This window comes from Danio aesculapii, chromosome 5, assembly GCF_903798145.1.
Source record: "Danio aesculapii chromosome 5, fDanAes4.1, whole genome shotgun sequence".
NCBI lineage: Eukaryota > Metazoa > Chordata > Actinopteri > Cypriniformes > Danionidae > Danio > Danio aesculapii.
The window spans coordinates 26,967,674-26,992,262 of record NC_079439.1 but is presented as its reverse complement, the minus strand read 5'-3'; the positions used below and the strand labels follow the sequence as shown (position 1 = coordinate 26,992,262).

The following is a 24,589-nucleotide window of genomic DNA, read 5'->3' as shown; positions in this document are numbered from 1 at the left end:
CCTTTGGTTTTCTCCATTGGCCCTCTTTTCTCTTGCTCTTTCTCTCTTGCCTCCATAATTCCGAGATATTAATTTGCAGGAATCAGGAAGACATTGTAATCAAATAGACTCCCAGAGCTTCTTGAGTGTCTGCATTTGTTGATCGCGGCTTCCCGTGTTTCCATGAGAGTCATTGGAGCCGTTAGTAATCACTACCAAGAGTAAACCGGGTGTCAGGCCAGGCCAGTACTAACAACCGAATGCCACTCCGCAGCACAACTGAGCAGCAGACACGTAAAGCCCAACACGGGAATCGCGGTTGTACGCAAAAACCCGAGAAGAACTAGACACGCCGCAATGAAGCACTCTCACTTCAGCTATCTGAGCTCGAGAGAAAATTCAGCGCCTCATAAGAGCCCGCATCGAATGTTTAGAATTTTTTTAATCGAATGTTTACAATTTTTTAATCGAATGTTTAGAATCAGAATCGAATCTTTGGAACTCGACGTCACTGACTGAGGCCGGAAGTTAACGTATGTTTATATAATTTTATAAGTATACTATTACAAAAATAAAGAGGCCGGAAGTTAACGTATGTTTATTTATATAATTTAATAAGTATACTATTACAAAAATACAATTACCACACTACAATAAGTACTGATTTTACATTACTGCCAGTGCGACGGTTGGTTATAGGGTTGGGGTAGGCTGTAATAAAATAACATAAAAGTGTAATTTAATAAATTATATTAATAATTCTTGTTAACCGGAGATGATCCAAAGATAAACTCAACTTAATTCTTATATTTCACTAAGGAGAATCACCACACTGTTACCATGTAAGTTAGGCTACAAACCAGCCAACAGTGCAAAAGAGGGCTGTTTAACTTTAAATGTTTGAAAAACGCTCACTAAGGTTGAAATTAGAAAGTTTATGCATTAATAGCAACACACGTTTACTTTATTTATTTAAACGCTATATTGTGTTTTTTTATTTAACCTCAAATGGAGTTTAAAAATGCGTACATTAAATGTCTCTGCATCTTGAATCGAGTTTAGGCTATCAGTTTGCAAGTAAAATATAGCTGTACTGTGTCTGAGATGAAAATCAAACTATTAGTACACAGCCACGCAGTTAGCATTGCCGATACAGCCATATCACAGTGCTACTCATGTGATATAAATATTCATTCATTCATTTTCCTTTGGCTTAATTCCTTTATTCATCAGGGGTTGCCACAACGGAATGTACTGCCAACTTGTCCAGCATATGTTTTATGCAGTGGATGCCCTTCCAGCTGCAACCCAGTACTGGGAAACATCCATACACAGTCATTTACCTATAGTGCATCTACTTGGACTGTGGGGGAAACCAGACACCTGGAGGAAACCCATGCCAACACGGGGAGAACATGCAAACTCCACACAGAAATGCCTACCGACCCAGCCAGGGCTCGAACCAGCAATTTTCTTGCTGTGAGGTGACCATACTAACCACTGAGCCACCGCCCTTTTTAAAAGACATTTAAAGTGTCAGTATCTAAAATCATTCTCTTAACATAGTGCTTTTACCATAACTGATTTTACCACTGCTTGCAAACTAAAGTAGTATTTACTGCTTTGCATTAGTACACTAAAATAATACTGAACCCAAGATGAACCCAACTATTGGGTTAAATTTAACCTAGTTGTGTTAGAGCAAAATTTAGCAACCCAGCATTTTACAGTGTAATGTTTGTTTAAGTGAAAGTTCAGCTCACAATGACTCTGCTTTCCCTGAACCACTAATCTATTATCATCTCTTCGCTCTTTCTATAGCCACTCATTAGACTATCATCCTCTATTTTGGCTTGGTTCTGTTTGACCCCCATTCTTTTTGAAAAAAAGAGTCATAATTCCGTTCAATAATTCAAAGGGGTGAAATGGAGAGGCTCTAGAGTTTCGAATGGTTATTGTTCCTGGTTGAGGTCCCTGAATGCTAGTAAAAGTGAACTCTTCATGCACGCTATCATCACCGGCAGGCTCTGTTCAGTCAGGCCATGGTCTACTGCTGCGACATCATCATCATCACGCACACACACGGGCACAAGGTCAACCACATGCAAGGCTACTCAGGAGAAGGATGCCACGGCATAAACTCATCGCATCTGAAAGTGACGGTAAAGATCATTTTTATTTTCTATGTGCATTATTTATGCATGATGCTGATGATTTGTTTAATGCATTTTATTCCCAATGTAAATGCAAAGCACTGCATGTTTGTTCATGCATCTTTGTGAGATATTGAGCTTTTTATATTGATAAAAAGAGATATCCAAAACACTCTTTGTTATAACATTGGATTCGAATATTTAAAAGAAAAAATTAAACAACAATTTTGACGATGACTTCATCCACTGTTCAGATTTTTAGAAATGCATGAAAATAAATCATGCCGCATTTGCATATGTAAACAGTAACATTTAAAAAAATGTTTGCAATTCTTAATGTAATCAATCACACAGGTATGTATAGTGATATATTAGTTATTCTTTATCCATGAGCCAAAAGTTTTAGCCATGAGTGATTAAAATAATAATTTCAACATTATAATATTATAGGCATATGCAATAAAGCGAAAGCTCATTGTCGTCCTCAGTTAAGGGCATAGATTCGCTCTTGACATTGGTGGGGACATACATCCCTAGAGCGCATGCATGGAACAGCACAAATTCAGTTTCACTTTTTTAAAAACACGATTAAAGCTGCAAAAGTCATTTTACATGATTTTACTGCAGTCGGGCTTTGAGGAGGTATGATGTAGAGAAATTTAGAGAGGTGTGTGATGCAATTTACTGTTTTATCCCGATTATTGTTTTTCATAATCATGGAGGCCAAAATCAAAACTGAATTTTAATTAATTGCACTTCCTTGGTATATAGGATTATGGTGAACTAGTATTAAGTCGATTAAATTATTGATAGGGACATTTCAGTAATTGGTGGATATTGGTGGGGACACGTCCCCTCCGTCCATGCCAATTCTACACCCATGTCCTCAGTATTTAAAATCGGAATATTGGCTCTGATGAAATTGATTGAATATTTTGAATAGTCACTTCATGCCGGAATGTAATCATGATATCAATTTAATGCAAACCTACTTCATGTACAGTTGAAGTCAGAATTATTCGCCCTCCTTTTAATTTTTCTTCTTTTTAAAATAATTCCCAAATGATGTTTAACAGAGCAAGGAAATATTCATAGTATGTCTGATAATATGTTTTCTTCTGGAGAAAGTCTTATTTGTTTTGTTTCAGCTAGAATAAAATCAGTTTTTAATTTTTTAAAAAACATTTTAAGGTCAAAATTATTAGCCCCTTTAAGCAATTTTTTTTCGATAGTCTACAGAACAAACCATCATCATACTATAGCTTGCCTAATTACCCTAACCTGCCTAGTTAACCTAATTAACCTAGTTAAGCCTTTAAATGTCACTTTAAGCTTTATAGAAGTGTCTTGAAAAATATCTAGTCAAATATTATTTAATATCATCATGGCAAAGATAAAAGAAATCAGTTATTAGAAATGAGTTATAATACTATTATGTTTAGAAATGTGTTGAAAAAAAATCTGCTCTCCGTTAAACAGAAATTGGGGATAAAAATAAACAGGGGGGCTAATAATTCTGACTTCAATTGTATTTTCAATACGCTGTACTAGTCATCATCACATATGAACTTTAAGTCTGTGCATGCAAACTTATGAACATTGCTTTCATTTTCTTGCCCTTTGACCCCTTTGAGAGGACAGTTTGCACTGACACTAAAGATAAAGAGCCTGTATTGTGTCTATTGTACAACACAACTAAGCATGTAATGACCCGGTCAGCACTTACCGGTCTGGTTACACTGTGGTCACAAACAATACAGGAGACGCTCAACAGCTGCTGGGAACCCTACATGTTTGACCTTTGAGGACTTCATGATGTCTTATCATAAACTTGTTACTTTTTAATTTCGTTTCACTTTTTTCATTTCGTTTACATTTGCAGTGAGCATTGAGGTGGATGAAGGTAGGAAGGTTTTATTTTCTGCATGCATTTTTGATGTATTTTTATGCTGTAACGGAAGAAATATCTTCTTTTAGGAAATGACAAAAAATCCAGTGTTTATTATGTGAAAGTGGAGGAAAATTGTGAGAGAGGTAAGATAAAGCACGCTAGTCGAGATGGCAAACGGAGGAGGGAGAGAAATGGTGAAACTAGGAGAAAAGCTTCAGAGAAAAGAACAAGTGAAGGGGAAAGTAAAAAAGCAGAGAAGAAACATGAGAAAGGCCACAGAACGGCAAGGAAAGCGGGAGAGAAACATGGAAAAAGGCAAAGACGAAAGAATGCAGATGAAGAGGAGGCTGAGGATGAACCCAGCAAAGAGAAAAAGAACATGAAAAATGAACAAAACAAGACTTTAAAACTGGAGGAGAAGGAAAAGGATGTGAAGAAAATGAAAAGGAGGCATGTTAAAAATGAAGAGGATGAGGCAAATCATGGAAAGACAACACAACATTTGAAGGAAGAAAAGAGAAGAAAGAAAAGAAAAAAGCCAGAGACTACGTAAGTTTGTTACATTTTCAGTCTTTTAAGTGAACTTCAGTCAGTTGCATTTCTGTGTGGAGTTTGCATGTTCTCTCCGTGTTGGCGTGGGTTTCCTCCGGGTGCTCCGGTGTCCCCCACTGTCTAAAGGCATGCACCATAGCTGAATTGGATGAACTACATTAGCCATTGTGTATGTGTGTGAATGAGTGTGTATGGGTGTTTCCCAATACAGGGTTGCAGCTGGAAGGGCATCCGCTGTGTAAAACATATGCTGGATAAGTTGGTGGTTCATTCCGCTGTGGCGACCCCTGATGAATAAAGGGACTAAGCCAAAGGAAAACGAATGAATGAACTTATCCAAGTTTGTTTAAATAAGTTTTAGACAGTTAAATACACTGTAAAACCCAAAAAGTTAAGGTAACTCAAACTGTTTGAGGAAACAGATTTCAACAAACCATTTAAGTTCAAAAACTAATCCAGATGAGTACTGTCAACTTAATCCATTTGAGTAAATGAAGTAATTTGAGCACAGTAAAACCTGATAAATGAGAGAACTCAGAGTACTGTAAAACCTTATAAGTTAAGGTAACTCAAACCATTTGAGGAAACCGATTGCTTCAAACCATTTAAGTTAAAAACTAATCTATATGAGTACTGTGAACTTACTCCATTTAAGTTGAAGTAATGAGGTATTTAATTAACTCTTTACCTTCAACACTGAGTTCAAAACTCTTTTCAAATGAGTAGGATTAACTTTCAGTCAATTCAGATGAAAATCAGCGATGTAGCGTGAATTTGCTAGTGGAGTGGAGATGCATCGGTTTCTCATTATTATTTATAGCAGAGTTTTCTTATCCTATGAGAAGACCCTGCTTCTTAATTATTCATGAAAGCATGTGCTTTCTGAAGGCAAGGCAGACCTGTGAGACCCAATGAATGGGTGAGACTGTGTCCGCGCACGGCATAGGTTGTTTGTGTTTGTTTTCATGATCCATGGGGTTTGTTGCATGTTTTTCCTCGCGATACTGTCAGCGCCGATACAGCAAAGCTGTTGGTTTGCAGCAAGCATTTTTGTCGAAAGAGCTGTACGAGAATTGGAGAATGGCGGACTTTGTCTTTTATCAGTTGAGTTTGTTACCATTCAGACACATCACCTATATCTGTGCTGCTGTGTTCGCCTATGCTTAAAATCCTCCAGATTACCAGCAGGAGTAATGGTTGGAATAGACAGGGAAAGAGACCTGCTGCACTGCTATCCACTGTGTCTGCATTCAGCCCTGGGATTCAGGAGGAGAGAAGTCTTCCTCATTTATGGTGTTTATATAAACCTGATTATCTGTGGTTTGTGTATATGAAATTACGAATAACAAATGTAGCAGGACATTTAACTACTTACTGTTTATTATTTTGCTTTTTAACTTTGTAAACTATAAAATCTTGGGTCTCCTCACGGTTTGTGTCTCATTTTGTGAACCAACTGACAGTTGTTCGCTCACCTTTTTTTCCCCTGCTCTACCGGCCATGTCCACTCCTCCCTCTGCCCGCAGAGCTCCACACCCACCTCGGACCATTTTTAAAAAAAATTCAGAGGTAGACTTAAACCGAAAGAGGGGGGTTTCATGACCCTTTAAGAACATCTCTGACTTTGGAGTCACTTCAGAGGTCGCTGAAAACCCACTTATTTTCTTTCCTTTTCATCATGTGTTGTCAGTTTATGTATTTTGGCTCCTTGCATGTTTGGATGTATTATGTGTTTTTATGTACAGCACTTTGGTACCCATTGTGGTTGGTTGAAAGTGCTCTAGAAATAAATTGAGTAAGTTTATGCACATTTGTCAATACATTTTTTTTCCTGAAAGTTTTGTTAATGTAATTTGTTGAAAAATTCCTATCTGCAGTCGGTAAACTGAAAAAAATAAGTATAGAAACACTATCACTCCTAGTACATTTCACAAATTATTACCAAGAAACATAAAGTAACACTTAATTAAACATTATATCTTAAAAAATGTACATAAAGTGATCTTGAAGAAATCATGATAAAATTTGTCCCTCCCAGCTCAGAGTCAGAGTCTAAATCTGAGTCTGAATCTGAGTCAAAGAACAGTCCGGCAGTGGGAGTTTTGGGTTCTCTGACTCCAGAGGAGCTGGAAAAGTTAAAAGAAGCTGTGGAGGAAAGAAAAAAGCTCATCACAACACTAAGAGGAAAACCCTGGCCCATGAAAAAGAAACTAGTGGTCCTCAGGTACGTTTTGCTGATACACATGTGGATGCCTGCCTTATAGACATGCCACCAGTGCTGCATTTATAATATGGCATTTTAAACATGTGTAAATATGTTCTTTGCCTATGTTACAAAAGAAAGTAAATCTGACCCTGGATGACACCCAAAAATGGAAATTCTGTCATAATTTACTCATTTACCTCATTGTTCCAAACCTGTTTGCAGGGTTCCCATGGGTTATCTAATTTCTGGAATATCAAGGAGTTTTAAAATGTTTATTCCAGATATTGACAGACATTTTTCTTTTTTTGGTCCAAGTCATGGAATATCATTGGCCAAGCCATGGATTTTTTGCTTATCATTTTAAATTTGACTTTTCATTTATCAAAATGTAATTTTTTCCCCCATGTTTTTATTGCATTATAATACATATTTTTGCAGTATAGCCTATTTTAGGTGGAGCAAATTTGAAGATGTAGCTAATATAATATAGCAAATATAGAAAATTGAAAATATAGCAAACTATAGCTATAGTTTGTTTTAACTAATAATATAGCTGATTACTGTTAGAGTTAAAGCAATTCAATAGAGTTAAGGGGTTTAGGCAATTCAACGTACATGCGGTCTTTAGCATGGTGTCCTAAACAGATGCGATGTAAAAACTTTATTATAGTAGGCCATGAAAATTCAGCCTTCTAATCCTTGAACGTCAGGGAGAATTCAGGAATATTTGACATTTGGGTTGAGTTTTGTAGTTTGAAGGACATAAAATATATTTGGAAGAGTAATGGTTAGCCAATGACTAATAAATAGTTTACCAGCATTCTTCAAAATATCTTCTTTCATGTTCAGTAAAGATTGTGAAGGTGTTATAAGTGGTAATTGTTAGTTTTTTGTCTGTCTCAGGGAGTCGCAGGAGTTTGTGGAGAAATATGAAGGTGCTTTGGGGAAAGGCAAAGGCAGAAAACTTTATGCCTACAAGGTCATGATGATGAAGGTGAGGAGATATGACTATGTGGAGTGTGAATATGGAGTCTTACAGCTTCAGAGGGATCATTATTTATCTTTTTGTACTCTAAGAAATGGATGAAGTTTCAGCGTGATTTTGAGAACTTCAAGACTGCCTGCATCCCGTGGGAGATGAAGATAAAAGAAATCGAAAGTATGACGATTCTCTGTTTTAGCTTCCTTCTCTTTCTTTCTGTGTTTTTTTAACTGCGTTAACTTTTTTGAAAATCTTCTTTTAGGCCATTTTGGCTCTTCGGTGGCCTCATACTTCATATTCTTGAGGTGGATGTATGGCATCAATATGATTTTGTTTGGACTGACATTTGGGCTGGTCATGGTTCCAGAGGTGAGAAATATCAGATCCTGCAAAGTTTTAAGTTACATACTATATTAATAGCAGTACATGGGCTAGCTCCAGATTACATTTGTGATCTGGTGACTTTTTCTACTAACTGTCTTCGTTCTGCATCTGGACTCACTTTGTATCAGCCGTGCTGTAGATTAAAAACCATGGGAGATAGGGCTTTTTCTTACTGCGCACCTAAATTATGGAATGCATTACCCACAATTATCCGGAATGCCATTTCTCTGGATTGTTTTAATTAGCTTCTTAAGACACATCTTTATAGCAAGGCATTTAATTTGTGATCATCACTTTCACTTTTATGCAATTTATAACATGTTGCTTTTTTATTGTTTTATTACTCTAGTGTGACTTCTGGGTTGTCACTGGGATCTTGTGCAAGCTTGTAATTCTCTGCATTTTTATTTGTTATTGTATATCTTGTAGCGCTTTGAGTTTAGGAAATGTGCATCATAAATTATTATAATAATAATAATAATAATAATTAACACCACTTCATTTATTTTCATATCCATAATACAACCAAACTTTCTTGGATTTATTTTTATTTTTCTCATTCACTGTCTAGGCTCTTATGGGAAAACCATATGGCAGTTTACCAAGAAAGACAGTGCCCAGAGAGGAAGAGGCCAGTGCTATGAATTTTGCAGTCTTATGGGATTTTGGGGTAAAGAAATAGATTATATATTATGTTACAATTCAAACTGTAATAATGGTATATTACTATAAAGTCAGCAAGGATGCATTAAATTGATCAAATGTTACATGAAAAACAGTTACAAGAGAATGAAAAAAATACTGTACTTTTGAAAGTTAAATTCATCAAAGAATCCAGACAAATAAAAATATATATCACAGTTCCTTAAAAATTGGCACAACTGTATTTTAACATTGATCATAACAATAATTATCTGTTATTTGAGGATCAAATCAACAAATTACAATGTTTTCTAAAGGGTAATATGATTTTGAAGACTTCAAGACAGCAACTGAAGACTGCTGAAAATTTTGTTTTGCCAAAAAAAAAAAATTAAATTACATAATTATAAAAAAAGATTTTAATAAATTCATTCTTTTTGATAAAAAAAATGTAGCCTTGAAAGCATAAGAGACTTTATTAAAAATGACAAAAGCATGCAGATTGTATATACTACACATAATAAATAATACATCTTGAATCATACTCTAAAACGTGTTTTTGTTTTGTCTTTGTAGGGCTATGCTAAGTACTCTGTCCTCTTTTATGGCTACTATAACAACCAGCGGGCCATTGGGTGGCTGAAGTTCCGCATGCCGCTGTCCTACTTCCTGGTTGGAGTGGGCACAGTGGCCTACAGCTACATGGTGGTGATCAGGACGTGAGTGAGGACGGTCTGCTCTATGTTTAACCTTCATTGTAAATATATCTGTTAATTAACAGTTGTTTGAGTGTATTTGAACAGTAAGCATGTGAAGCTTGGTTTATTTACACTATTGGATTGGTTTATGGAACCTTAATGTCTGATCCATCAACTTTTGGTGCTGAAAATTTTAATTAAATGTAACTTTTTATGCAACTTAATTGAAATTATATATTGTCAAGGTCAGGTATGTAAATTACAGTACAAAAAAACTGGATAATGAAATGCCGCTACTTTTTCTGTTGTTTTATAGATTTATTGTTTCTACTTTTCATGTCCATAAGCGTCTTTTCATAGACAAAAAAACAAAAAAAAGCAAAACTAATTATTTCTGTATTGTTTCTCACTCTTGCTCAACAGTATGGCCCGCAATGCAAATGAAGAAGGTGGCGGAGATGACACCAGCTTTAATTTCAGCTGGAAGACATTCACAAGCTGGGATTACCTTATTGGAAACCCTGAGACAGCAGACAACAAGTTTGCTTCCATCACCACCAGCTTTAAGGTCTGGTTTTCTTCATTTTCTTGATGCTGGGTCCATTCTGTGAATAATGAATAAGTCATATTAATTAAAGTAAAACTTTATAAAAAATGTTGGATAAATAAAACATAATATACATTTAAGAGTATATACAATCAAAAAAGCACTGGCAGAAATTGCTCCTTTGCTAGAAGTCTCTAATGCTCTCCAAAGCTAATTAAATAATATTAAATATAAAAACTGTACAAATTCTTTTTTTTTTTTTTTTTTTTGAAAATGCTTGTTATTTCTGTGACAGCAAAACTGATTGTACATCAGCAGCCACAATGGTGACTAAATTATAAAAGTCTAAATATTTATTAATTCATTAATTTTCTTGTCAGCTTAGTCCCTTTATTAATCTGGGGTCGCCACAGTGGAATGAACCGCCAACTTATCCAGCAATTGTTTTTACGCAGCAGATGCCCTTCCTACCGCAACCCATCACTGGGAAACATCCATACACACTCATTCACACACACACTCATACACTACGGTCAATTTTAGCACACCCAATTCACCTGTACCACATGTCTTTGGACTGTGGGGGAAACTGGAGCACCTGGAAGAAACCCATGCGAACGCGGGGAGAACATGCAAACTCCACACAGAAATGCCAACTGACCAACTGAGGCTTCAACCAGCAACCTTCGTGCTGTGAGGCGAATGTGCTACCCACTGCGCCACTCGCCTCTAAATATTTACATAAAGTCTAAATTATTATAAAATAATAATGAGTTAGATATTGAGTCATTGTTAAGACAAAAAATGTTTTATTTTCCATGATGAATTTTTCTGTCATAACATTTCATTTTATTTACATTACTATCTTAAAATTAGTGAGGGAAAGTGTATTCGCTCATTGGAAATATGTGCCCAGGACTACATTTTTGAGAACTGACAAAAATGTACCTTGGACTATTTTTTCTTGCAGTTATTGTTTTTACAAATCCACTAGAGGGCGTCATGTACATTTTTGACAGTCAAAAATGTTACTGGTGCGTATTTTCAAATATGTGCCATTCCTCTTAAATCCACCAGAGGCAACTGTATATATTTCTGCACAAATAAACATCCTTCTCATGCATAAAATATCAGCTTGATATTGACTGACCAGCACACCCCTTCCCTAAACCCAACAGATGTGTTTTCTGGGTTTTTGGGTTTCGTTTTTTCTGGTCTCTGAAACCATCCTTTGTATGACTTGCACTCTGATCTGCACTTCTCCGCCTCCCAAGTCTAGCACTGTACACGGTGAGCTACTGAGCAAACCAGTCACACCAGAAAAAGTGTTCTAATGGAGGTAAACAGACAGCAATACTACCCTGTAGTGTTCATTTTATACATAAAATGCAGCACATATTTCTCGGTTCTCATAAACGTACACCATGGCACATTTTCCCAATGAGCCTGAGTTAATAATAATACAGGAACTGAGGCAACCACTTTAATCTGGCCTCTCTTGGCTTCATAATAAATTCAGCAATTTAACAGGAGGCCATTGTGGAGGAGCAAGAGAGCAGAAAAGATGACAACATCCACCTGACAAGATTCCTCAGAGTGCTGGCCAACTTCCTGGTGCTCTGCTGTCTGGCAGGGAGTGGGTACTTGATCTACTTTGTAGTACGCAGGTCTCAGAAGTTTGCACTGGAGGGCCTGGAGAACTACGGCTGGTGGGAGAGGAATGAGGTCTGACTTGTGAAGCAGAGCAGAATGATAATCCTCTGCTTCAATGGCAAAAAAATAACCTCTGCATTAACCCGCAGGTCAACATGGTGATGTCTCTGTTGGGAATGTTCTGTCCGATGCTTTTCGATGTGATCAGCACTTTGGAGAACTATCACCCACGCATCGCCCTCCAGTGGCAGCTGGGACGCATCTTCGCTCTTTTTTTGGGGAACCTGTACACGTTTATCATCGCCCTCATGGATGCCATCCAACTTAAGGTACAGCTTCACTTAACAAAGCACTCACAGTCCCATCTTCTGTCTGTCTTTTGTACAGAATACTAGATCCCACAGAATCTGTGTTAAACGAATCATCTTCTTTATGAGGGTGATTTATCCTCCTAACTGTCACTTATTTTCAAGAGGGCAGAAGAGGAGATTGTGAAGAAGAATATGACAATCTGGCAGGCCAACTTGTACAATGGAACGGTGCCAGACAACTCGACTGCTCCTCCGCTCACTGTGCATCCTGCTGATGTTCCCAGAGGGCCTTGCTGGGAGACAATGGTGGGACAGGTACTTGAGAAGTGTGCTTCACTTCAGTTCAGATTTAATTGTATTGCTCTTTTCACAAATTGGAACACAATATGTCCCATAGCTGCTTTGCAAAGTATCAAATAACACGTAAGAAAGCACAACGTGGCAAGGGAAAACTCTAAGACATTTTGGTGAGATTATGAAAAAGCCAGTTGCTGGAGATTTCTCAGCTGCACATCCATGAGGAAAATCTCCTATTCCAGCAAGTGCCAAAAATTCCAGCAGCCTGATCTGTTGATACAATGCAGAATGGATCAGGTCATACCATTAATGCCAAATTCTGAATGTATCTGCAGAAATTGCAATAAAATCTCACGGCAGTTTAAAATATTTTGATTTTGTGACCAATTCTTGTTATTTTCTATGATCTCGTTCATCCATTTTTGTGTGGTCATCCTCCAGTGGTTTGGTGGCACACCTTCTTAAAAAACGTATGTTTTCATACAAATAAAATGGTATAAATTCATACAAATTAGCCACTTTCTAACAGTACATAGTTACAGTTTCTCATGCGATTGTGCAGGAAATCAGACTCATCAGACCAGATGAGATTTTTTCCAGTCTTTTGCTCTCCATTTTTTGAGAGCTTAAGAGAATTATTGCTCTATTTTGCTGTTTTTTTATCTGACAGGAGTGGCATCACTGTGCCCTTCTCTGCTGCTGTAGCTCATCTGCTTCAAGGTTTTGTGTTGTATGTTAACAGATGATGAATACTAGCTCTGATAACGTTGTAGATGGTTGTACAGTATATGAATCCCACCAGTTTCTGAAATACTCAGATCAGTCTGTCTGACACCAGCAAACACACCAAGTCACTCAAATAGTCTTTCTTCCATATTCTGATGCCCGGTTTGAACCTTAGCAGATCGCGTTGACCTTGTCTACATGCCTAAGTGCATTGAGTTGATGTCATGTTATTTGTTTGTTGGATATTTACATTAAGGAGCAGTTGAATGGGTGTGCCATATGGTGCATTCCAAATATGATATATCACCTTCCGAAGGACACTTAGGAGTGAAAACAATTATGACTTAAAACTGAGGATTAAGGATTTCGAAGGGCACAACTAATGGACACTTCAGGCCCCCATGATCCTTTGTGCCGGGAAGTTGTTTGGTGTCGGACATTGTGTTCCATTCAGAAATGCTTATCCCTATGCCCAAATCCATTCGAAGCTGTCTCTCCTAAACCTTTGGGTTGGCCTTGGCACCTTACTGCACATCTAGTGTCACTGAATGTAATTGCAAAAATAATGTCTGAACAAAGAGGTTTCCGAAACTCTTTCCAAATATGAACAGCAGAATGTTTTTGTTTAGCAAAATTATGCTTTTTTATAAATAAATTTGTGTTTGTGTTTATATTCACAAATTTAGGTACATTCAAATCTAATTTAAAGCGTTTTTAAACTGAACAAACTTTGAGTCTCCATTCTACCAAATAATACAAGTTTGAAACACAAGCAAAAATAAAGTTTTAAAATCAATTATCACCCACAAATAAAAACCATTGACCCTCCAATTGTTCCAAACCTGTTTGAGTTTCCTTCTTCTGTTGAACACATGACTTTCATAGTATTTGATGTGAAAAAAACATTCCAACATTCTTCAAAATATCTTCTTTTGTGTAAAAACAACAGCAGATAAAAGAGATTCACAAAGGTTTGAGGGGGAGTAAATGGTGAGTATATTTTCATTTTGGGGTGAACTATCCATTCACATTAACATTCCTTGTTTCTACAGGAGTTTGTTCGTCTGATAATTTCTGACACAATGACGACTTACATCACTCTGCTGATTGGGGATTTCATGCGTGCCGTACTGGTGCGGTTCCTGAACAACTGCTGGTGCTGGGATCTGGAGTATGGCTTTGTGAGTGAGTGTCCACCATACATAGGAACATATGCATCACGGCTTCCCTAATTAAGTTTGCTTTCTTCATTAGCCATCTTATTCAGAGTTTGATGTTAGTGGGAATGTTCTGGGGCTGATCTTTAACCAGGGAATGATCTGGTAAGTATTATCACCATATTATGTCGCATGCGCTTTCTCCTTTTTCAAAACTTAAAAACCATCATATAATCAAATCTTTGTTAATCTGGGTGTTTGTTTCAGGATGGGTGCATTCTACGCTCCATGTCTTCCAGCATTAAATCTTCTTCGGCTTCATGTGTCCATGTACCTGCAGTGTTGGGCAGTGATGTGCTGTAATGTGCCTCAGGAACGGGTCTTCAAAGCTTCAGGCTCCAATAACTTCTACATGGCCATGCTGCTGGTCATTCTCTTCCTCTCTACATTACCAGCCATATACACCATTGTCTCCATTCCTCCCTCCTTCGACTGCGGGCCCTTCAGGTTCTGAAATCAATTCTTTTATATGCATTAGGAAAGTAGTGTTTGACAAATTAATCACTTCAATCACATCTTGAATCACATTTTAAGGTTTAAAGTAACAGGTGATGAATAATAAGAAGTTGAGGGATGTTTCCAAATTTTGCAATTGGTAAATCTTAACACTAGGGTGCAGTAGAGGGCAGGTGTAAGAGTTTCTCACACCCTCTTTTCTCCTCATGGATGTTTTGAAAATTATTTTAGGATTTACAAATACATGGAGAACAGAAAAAATCTAAATTTAAAGAGAGAAATAATTATAATGGGTAATGTTACATAGTTGTATTTATTTGTCTTTGTCATTTTGATATTTTCAGTTATAGATTTGCAAGATTGTTGGTTTACATGCTAGTTACAATTAAGAGTTAAACAGCAGCTAAAGTGAACATTTTTGACACAGGCCTTGTGCTCTTCTGAGAAGTGTTTTTTAGTATCAAGTAACTGCTGTTTTTAGTAATAGTTTGAAATTAGTTATTAAAAAAAAGAGAAAGATTTTACTTAAAATGATCATTTTCCCCCCAGCTAAATTTAGGATTTTATGCTTTGAATTTAATCATTTAAAACATACAAAACGATCACTACATCGTTTAGTGGATTATTTGTATTTTTTTAAATCACTTAGATGTTTCGATTTTTGTTTATTTATTTATTTTTATTTTTATTTTTTTACTTTTTTGGGGCATGTAATGACAGTCAATGGCAAATTGAGATTTTTGTATTCAATAATTAGTTAAAAATAATAATCATAGCATTCATTCATTTTCTTTTTGGCTTAGTCCCTTTATTAATTCGGGGTCACCCCAGCGGAATGAACCGCCAACCCATCCAGTGTGTTTTTACGCAGCGGATGCCCTTCCAGCCGCAACCCATCCCTGGGAAACATCCACACACACTCATTCACACTCATACAATACGGACAATTTAGCCTACCCAATTCACCTGTACCGCATGTCTTTGGACTGTGGGGGAAACTGAAGCACCTGGAGGAAACCCACGCTAACGCAGGGAGAACATGCAAACTCCACACAGAAATGGCAACTGACCCAGCCAAGGCTTGAACCAGCAACCTTCTAGCTGTGAGGCGACAGCACTACCTACTGCGCCACTGCGTCGCCCAATAATCATATCAAATTTTGTCAATTTACAGAATTCAGTTAGAACCTATGAAGAAAATCAACTTTTGGAAGCTGTTTGGACAGAACTGTGTGTAGATATAGTGTGTCCACAGTCATATTGCGGTGATACAAACCCAACAAGTCTCTTTTTTTTATTTCCTGACATTAAAATCCCAGTGATTTTGAGGCCCACCGCAACGTGACGCAGGGGCGTAGCAACCACGGGGGACGGGGGGATACGTCCCCTGCACTTTTAGAGACAGAAGAATGTAAACCTTTGGATTTCATACAGCTGTCCCCCCCACTTTTAAAATGTCCACTACACCCCTGACGTGACGCCATGTTTATATAATAACATGTATACACTTTTTTTTGCAAAGAAACTGGGATTAAAACATATTACAAGTCTCTGTGATCAACTGCATCTTAATAATTAATTATATTAAGAATGTTTAATTATTAAGAATAATTAATTCTAAGTTGAGAATGTTTTTCAAATATTTGTAAGAGAGTAAAATCGCTATGTAAATCTTAACTGCTATAATCACCACGACTGCATGGTGTCAGTAAACGTGCATATGTGTGTACTGTAAATGGCATTTGTGTCCGACTCGTCGTTTCAGAAAGAAAGGCTTTAATAGACTTCACCACAAATATATCAAATAAACTTAGGCTACTTGGTATTTTTGACTAATGACCTTATTTCAGCTTCAACCGTGTCTGTCTCTATAACCGACGGCTGTTTATCTAACGTAACGCATGAGAAGCAGACACGCAAGTTGGAGCAGTGGACGGGGAGAAACAGCTCATTTAGATTTAAAGCCACAGGCTACAAAACAGCTACATTGTCCACACCAAAATGGGCGGATTCAATATTATATTATAAATAATCTGATTAGTATTTTGAGCTGAAACTTTACAGACACATTCTGGAGACATATCTTACATCTTGTAAAAGGGGTAAAATAGGTGCCCTTTAAGGGTTTTTTGGGCAAACTGATCATGGTCTTGTATATTGTTCATGCAGTGGGAAACCCCGCATGTTTGATGTGATTCAGGAGACTCTGGAGACAGATTTCCCTGCCTGGTTCAGTAAAGTATTCAGTTATGCCTCAAACCCCGGTCTGGTGCTGCCATTCCTTCTGCTTTTGGTGTAAGTGGAAATAATTACATCCATATACTGTACTTCTGTAAATATGTGGTATTGAATATGTACTTTTTCCCTGTCAATTTAGTCTCGCAATATATTACCTGCAGTCCACTTCTAAAACATACAAAAGAGTAAACATGGAGCTGAAAAAGAAACTTCAAACAGTAAGTTAAAACGTTACATTCACAATGGGAAAATATTAAAAGAGAAAATTATGTAAAGGCACCACCAGGTGGAAGCACTAACATTGAGATGCAAATTCTGATTTCAAACACAATTTTTGTTGAATAATATTTATTATAATTTATTATCTAAATCATGAGTGCCCAAACTTTTTCTTATGAAGGGCCAAAAACCAAACTTGATTGGGGCTAGTGGGCCATAAGTAATTCCTTAATTTATTGAATAAAATGTAAAAGTAACTAGAAAACATTGCTTTATATTAACTAATACAGCATATACATTATATAATGAACTTATTACAGTAAAAACAAAAACAATCTAATCTATTTTGCTTTGATTTGCTCACCGATGTCTTCTGCATAGTCCTCTGTCCGTTGAGTGACATTATTTACATTTTTAAACATTAGATTTATTTACATTTAATTAAGACATTTATTTCAGTTTGCTTTTATTGTAGTTCAGCAATAAAATAAACAAAAAAGGTTACGGCAAATTGTAAATGATCTCTTTTAAAGGCATTGGGCGCCATCTCTCCATCATTCTCATTTGGCCCGCAGGCCCTACTTTGGGCATCTCTAATCTAACTACACATTTAAGTGCTTGGAAAAAAATTCAATCATGATTAATCGCATCCAAAGTAAAAGTTTGTTTTGACATAATATATGTGTGTGTGCTGTGTATATATTTTTTGTATATATAAATACACACATGCATGCATATATTGGAAAATTGTTTTAAATATTTAGATATAATATATATGTATGTGATACAAATTATATATAAATTAAAATATCTATGTAAAAAATATTTTGTATTGTTTTATTTCTATGTATGTTTGTGTACCACACATACAGTCAGAATTATTAGCCCCCCTTTGATTTTTTTTTCTTTTTTAAATATTTCCCAAAGTATGTTTAACAGAGCAAGGAAGTTTTCACAGTATGTCTGATAATATTTTTTTCTTCTGGAGAAAGTCTTATTTGTTTTATTTTGGATGGAATAAAAGCAGTTTTAGATTTTTTAAAAGTCATTTTAAGTTTAAAATTATTAGCTCCTTTAAGCTACATTTTTGTTTGACAGTCTACAGAACAAACCATCGTTATACAATAACTTGCCTAATTACCCTAACCTGCCTAGTTAACCTAATTAACCTAGTTAAATCTTTAAATTTCACTTTAAGCTGTATAGAAGTGTCTTGAAAAATATCTAGTCAAATATTATTTACTGTCATCATGGCAAAGATAAAATAAATCAGTTATTAGAAATGAGTGATTAAAACTATCATGTTTATAAATCTTTTCTCCGTTAAACAGAAATTGGGGGAAAAAATAAACAAGGGGTCTAATAATTCTGACCTCCTCTGTACATAGAAAAACAATACAAACATACAAAAACAAATAAGTATGTAAATAAATAAATCTATACCTCAACTCAAAAAAGTTGCATACCCACCTCCGTATATACACACATTAATAAGTAAAAACAGAGAGACCTTCAGTCTAAGCCACCAATAGTAGCTTAACGTTTTAATCTAGAGTTTAATCTTCAGCAAAGGTACTCTAAACCTTTTCCCCGAAGGTAGCAACTCATACTTAACTCATTATGCAGAACATGTGATATGTCCCAAATGATTTGTTTAGCATGTCGTAATGTGTCCTGTTCATAAATATGCTGCAGTGACATCTGTTCTGATACACCTATAATTTTCCAAGCAGTGTGAATCAAATGGACTTCTTTAGTTCTCAGCTGCAAAGACAAGTTGCCAAACCAGGCTGTGATGCCGTATCTTATTAAGCTCTCAAAAACAGCCTGATAAAATATGATCATACATTTTTGATCCACTCCATGAATTCTCAGACGTCATAAGAAATACAAACGTTGCTGAAGCTTACTGCAGAGATTGTCTACATGTATATTCAATTTCAGTGAATTATCAAAGAAGACACCTAGATATTTATATAAAGTGACCTGTGTGATGGTTTGATTATTGATGGTCACAGGCCTATGGAATCTAGTAAAATATTATTTACTGTCATCATGGCAAAGATAAAATGAATCAGTTATTTGAGATGAGGCATTAAAACTATTATGTTTAGAAATATGTTGAAAAAGCCTTCCCTCCGTTAAATAGAATTTGGGGAAAAAATTCAAAATAAAACAAATAAGAATTTCTCCAGAAGAAAAAATATTATCAGACAGACTGTAAAAATGTCCTTCCTCTGTTAAACATCATTTGGGAAATATTTAAAAAAGAAAAAAAATTCCAAGGGGGCTTTCAACTGTAATTGTATTAAATTGTATACTCTCAGAAATAAAGGTACGCGAGCTGTCACTGGGGTGGTACCTTTTCAAAAGATACATATTTGTACTTGAAGGGTCCATATAGGTACCTCAAAAGTATATATTAGTACCTACAAATTTTAAGAGGAACACTTTAGTATTTTTAGGTACTAATATGTACCCTTGAGGTATTAATATGGACCTTTTAGGTACAAATTTGTACCTATTGTAAAGGTACCACCCCAGTGACAGCTCGCGTACCTTTATTTCTGAGAGTGTAGCACTGAACTTTGGTCTCTTTGCTTCTGTTAAACATCAGTAGGTCATGTATAGTCATATATCCAATTTTGTATTGACAGCAAAATGAGGAAAACAAGAAAAAGAACAAACTTGCAGCCTTAAAAGCGGCCAGTGACTTGGAGCAGGCAAGAAAAGCTGGAGAGCAACGCAGAAACAGCATCTCAGATTTGGGTGAGAGCACACAGGACGGGTCACAGCTCCCATCAGTCAATGCACTAGACAGCAGCTTGGAGCTGATGCAGGGAAACTTTCCATTAATGTTAAAGAGTCAATGTGCTGTGCTTAGACAACGGACCACAGTCTTAAATCAACATGCCCTTGCTTCTGTATATAAGCAGTTAAAGGTCTTATCGTGTCTACTCTTTCTCAGGAGTGAATGAAGAGAGCGGCAGTGTAGATGAAACAGGCCATCAAAGACAGACTGGACACAACGGACACTTCATTCATCCTGGACCTCACGTCTCCTCTTCCCACACATCCAGACCCCCTGTGTCCCGTGGCCACACATCATCTGGACATCTTCCAGGTCACCCGCAGCAGCCACAGAAAAATTCGAAGAAGAGATAAAAATCACACATAGATTTCAGTGTGTTTGTCACAATAACAACATTGAGCACTTATTTACATGAGCATTTTATGTCTGACTGATACTGTAACATAGTGTAAATCCTTTGGGCAAGCCTACAGCACGTCAGGTATGTGTCAGTGAAGCTCCAGGTCTTGTTGGCTATGTAACCCTAGAATGATAAGTCTTATCTCTGTCACTGTGAAACAGAAATGACTGCTCTTGTTACACACAAGCCAAATGCAGGGTCAAGCTACGAGGCTCTTGATTTGTTCCTTAAATTGACTTGATGTTTTATATATATTTTTTTAGCTTTAGATTTGCTTGATTGCCGTTTATATGCCAGATGCAAGCAGGCATTAAACTAAAAGCAGCTAAAGTGAGCATTTGTTTTTTATTATCATGAAGTAACTGTTCATAGTTTTTAAGAATAGTTTGAATCAGATATTTTAGTTTTCATTTTCATATTTTTAGCATATAGTTCAAATAAAATAATTATAAAATATTTTATTATAAAGTACTATTTATTCATATTAAATTAAAATATTTTGTCAGCCAGTTGTCAGCAGTATTGTGGAAAGTTACATTAGAAAGTAATGCATTACAATATTGAGTTACTCTAGTTGCAATACTTAGTTACTTTTTATGAAAAGTAATGTGTTACGTTACTTTTGTGTTACTTTTACTGACCTGGCTGAGGCCTGATCTGTTTCATAACTTGCAGGATTTTTTCTTCTTCTTTTTTTTTTTTTTTTAATGGAGGACTTCTGCAGTTAACAACACACTTTACTTAAAAAAACACATAAAAAAATAATAATGTAGGATAATCTTATCTTCTGAAAACTTCCTCACCCTCAAACTATACATGCCATATATACAGATTAATGAAAGTGTAAAGCAATGTGTTCGCTACTTTTGTACTTTTTGTCTTATTAGTGAAGTAAAATCACTGTCCGTTGAGACAATCCCCTTTTCCTTTTCGTTGATTTGTTCAGAATTATGAGAATACTTCCATCACAGAAATGTAAGGCTTTGCCATCTTAGTTTCTGGCTGTTCATGCATTCTCTGATTGAGTGTGGGATTCAACGTGACTATGTTTATTTTAATTCAGCAAATGATTTTTATAAGCTAATTAATGAAACTAAAAAGTAACTCAAATATTATTGCTTAATTTTAAAAAGTAATGCGTTACTTTACTTGTTACTTAGAAAAGTAATATTATTAAGTAACTTGCGTTACTTGTTATGCGTTACCTCCAAGACCATTTTTGTTATTTTCAGACAAACAAATGGTTGTAGGGAATCCTTGGATTATGTTTAAAATAAATATATATAAATATATATAACTTATCATTTTGGATGTTGCAAGGCACTAACAAAGTTAAGATCAATGTTCGATTTCCAGCTAAATTAACAGATCCATGAATAGATAAGAATGTTATGCCAAACACATAAATGTCAATGAAACACTGTAAAAGGCTACATATTTTTTTTTTTTATGCAACTGCTTTAAAACATAAAATAAGTCAAGCGTACCTATTTTTACATTATTTGACTCAATTGAAATATTTTATCATAGATGTTACATAAAAAGGTTGACACTAATTGTGTAACGTTTCGAGTACATGGCTCTTCATCAGACAGTGTTCATTACTGTAAGGTGCTCGTTTTTACTTTGTGTCAGCCTTTTTAATGGAATAAATTAGCATTTTTGGAGCTTTGGTGTTGCCGCCTTTTTAAATATATAATTTGCACTTTTCGCGTTTTGGCTGAGCACCCAGTTTAAAAGTAATATGCGTGCTTTTGTACATTTTATCCTAGATGTAATAGAAATTTAGGACATATATTTTGAAACATTGACTTTGTATGCTTTGTTCTTCAAAAAAAAAAAAAAAAGAATTACATTTTGACAAACTGACTTAATAACATAATACACGAGGAAGACCATGTGACTCTTATTTACAGTGGAAAGTGTTTAGACATCTGCACTATGCCTAAAAATGCATGAATGTTAATGCATTCTTTAACAAATGACCAAACAAAGGGCATTTACTCAAGAATAACAGCGGAAATACAATTTTAAACAGAATAATTCACAAAAATAAATTAAAACCAAAATAATCTAAACTTAAATTCTGTTTTATATAAAGACAAACATGACACTTGGCAGAAAAGCTGTGTTAAAGTCATTACAAAAGCAAAACTAGTTCTAAAATCATTTGTTTGCAGATTTCAGTTTAACTCAAGTGAGCAATTTTTTTGATACCACCAGAAACCCCAATACCTCTATAGATCTGAGCACTAAATCATTTTTGAGCCAACTGACTGCGTTGACAGATGGAGATGTTGTCACCATTTCATTATTTCCTCATTGTCAAATCCATGCCGCTTTTATCTTGATCAACGTGTCAGGTATCCTACACATTTCCATGCGCTGTACTGTATTCTGAAATCAGCTCTCAGCTCTAGGGGTGTCTGATGTCTCGGATTCTTTTCCAGCAACCACAAACTTGGCAGCGAAGATGCATGTGATTCACTTATCATTGCTCGGCCCACGCTGCTCTGTTTGGGGTTATGCTGTGTACCATTTAAGGAAGGACATTGTTTTAAACCCACTAGAGGATAACAAAATACTATTTGAGCACAAGCTTAGTGAATAAATCGAAGAGGTCTTACTGTCTTAAGAACCTTTAAATAATCCTGTATCAAATCTCTACCATTATGTATTGGATAAGAGGCAAATAAGTTTCATTAACATTGCAAATGGTAATGCATAATGCATGGACAGACTTCGTTAAGTATTAATGGTAGTAATTTTAGATTTTGTTTATTTGTTCATTTAGGGAGCCATTGTTAAATGAAGATACTGCTCTATATTATGTTCTTGTGTAAGGTAAATGGAATACATCTATAAATAGGGAGTTCATTAGACTCATAACAGTATTAACGAATGATTTATCTATTGAATTATTCAGTTAGTCAGTTGTACTTTCAGTGCATTATGAAACTTCTGGTGAACCTTGATGAGGACTGCACAACCACTTTTATATGCTAGAGTCAGACATCTGATCTGTTTGAATGTAGTTCTGTTATCGGATGTTATAGTAGTAGTAGACCTTCCTACATAATTAACTCAAAACAATGAATAGTATTTGGCCGCTGTGTCTAAACAAGAAGGTTAGTGTCCTTAAATGTGCCTGAACTTTACATTTCAACATTCCTGTTGCATTTACACACTTTTTGAAAAAGCATTTCAACATGTCTTAATAACTAAAATGTAAGTTAAACCATCTTGTAGCTCGAGTATGAATTTAGAACCTGAAAACTTGAATCAGAACCAGAAAAACAACTTGTACTAAACTCAAAAGATTAGTTATTAAATATTTAAAAATACATTTTATTTAAGGAAGAATAATGAGCTTTTCACTTTAGTTTTGAGTCATTGATGCTTGCAAAATTCAGAAAATGGGATTATAGTCATGTTTAAAGTGTTAAAAAATAGAATTGATTTAATTTTGCTACTTTCTTGTATTGTTATTCTTATTATTTGAAGTCTAGAATAACTCAAGATTGCAGCATTCAGGTAAACTCTAGAGCAGGGGTTGCCAAAATTTTCATTCCATGACCCCCAAAATAACAATGCCAATGACTCGCGCCTATATAAACACGAGCATATTGACACAAAAATGCGCAATAGTCTAACAATCATATAGTTTTTTTTATAGTCATTTTTTAATTTAATATTAACCTAATGAGACTAGTGTGCACAATGTTTTCAGCACACGTCTATTCTTGATTTAATTTTGGAGACCGCCGATCAGAGATCATTCTCAATGTTCAGTTGTGGCCTTTATTATTATGTGATTACAATAAAGCTTCCAGAAAGTTTAACCTGGTGCTATAAAATCAATCTGCTGTAGCTAATGCTATTGCTGTATTGTTAATTTAATGTAAAAACATTGAAAAGTTGATGGCTTTTTGTTTGCATGTTGTTGTTTTTATGTAACTATTAATTACTATTTTTTTAATCTTCTGTGGGTTTTGGATTAAATATGGTAATTCTAATACTTTAATCAAATTTATTTGACTTTTGGAAATAACCAAGGGACTCCCTGTCATTGTCAAGTTGTGTAACTCGTTTGATATCAAAAAAAGTGTAACTTTCCTTTCCCCATATACATATATTAGTATGTGTCCTGTTTTAAGTTTTTTTTTTTTATGAGAAAAAAGCTATGATAGTTTTGACATTTGATTTACAGAATACACACACTAAAA

The 24,589-nt window shown here is 35.6% G+C and overlaps 1 protein-coding gene across 1 annotated transcript; it reads left to right on the top strand.

Annotated features, from left to right (window-relative positions):
• The first annotated feature begins 239 nt into the window (after window positions 1-239).
• Window positions 240-20,742, top strand: tmc1 (transmembrane channel-like 1). The gene is given in 23 exon segments (XM_056456783.1): window positions 240-273; window positions 1,898-1,987; window positions 1,990-2,069; window positions 2,072-2,141; window positions 4,015-4,035; window positions 4,110-4,572; window positions 6,614-6,799; window positions 7,685-7,775; window positions 7,859-7,940; window positions 8,026-8,132; window positions 8,719-8,817; window positions 9,366-9,508; window positions 9,911-10,055; window positions 11,565-11,759; window positions 11,837-12,016; window positions 12,161-12,313; window positions 14,074-14,202; window positions 14,276-14,343; window positions 14,446-14,685; window positions 16,864-16,989; window positions 17,072-17,150; window positions 19,809-19,920; window positions 20,120-20,742. Coding segments are annotated over 23 exon segments (3,090 nt in total). The 3' UTR covers window positions 20,317-20,742.
• Window positions 20,743-24,589: the final 3,847 nt, after the last annotated feature.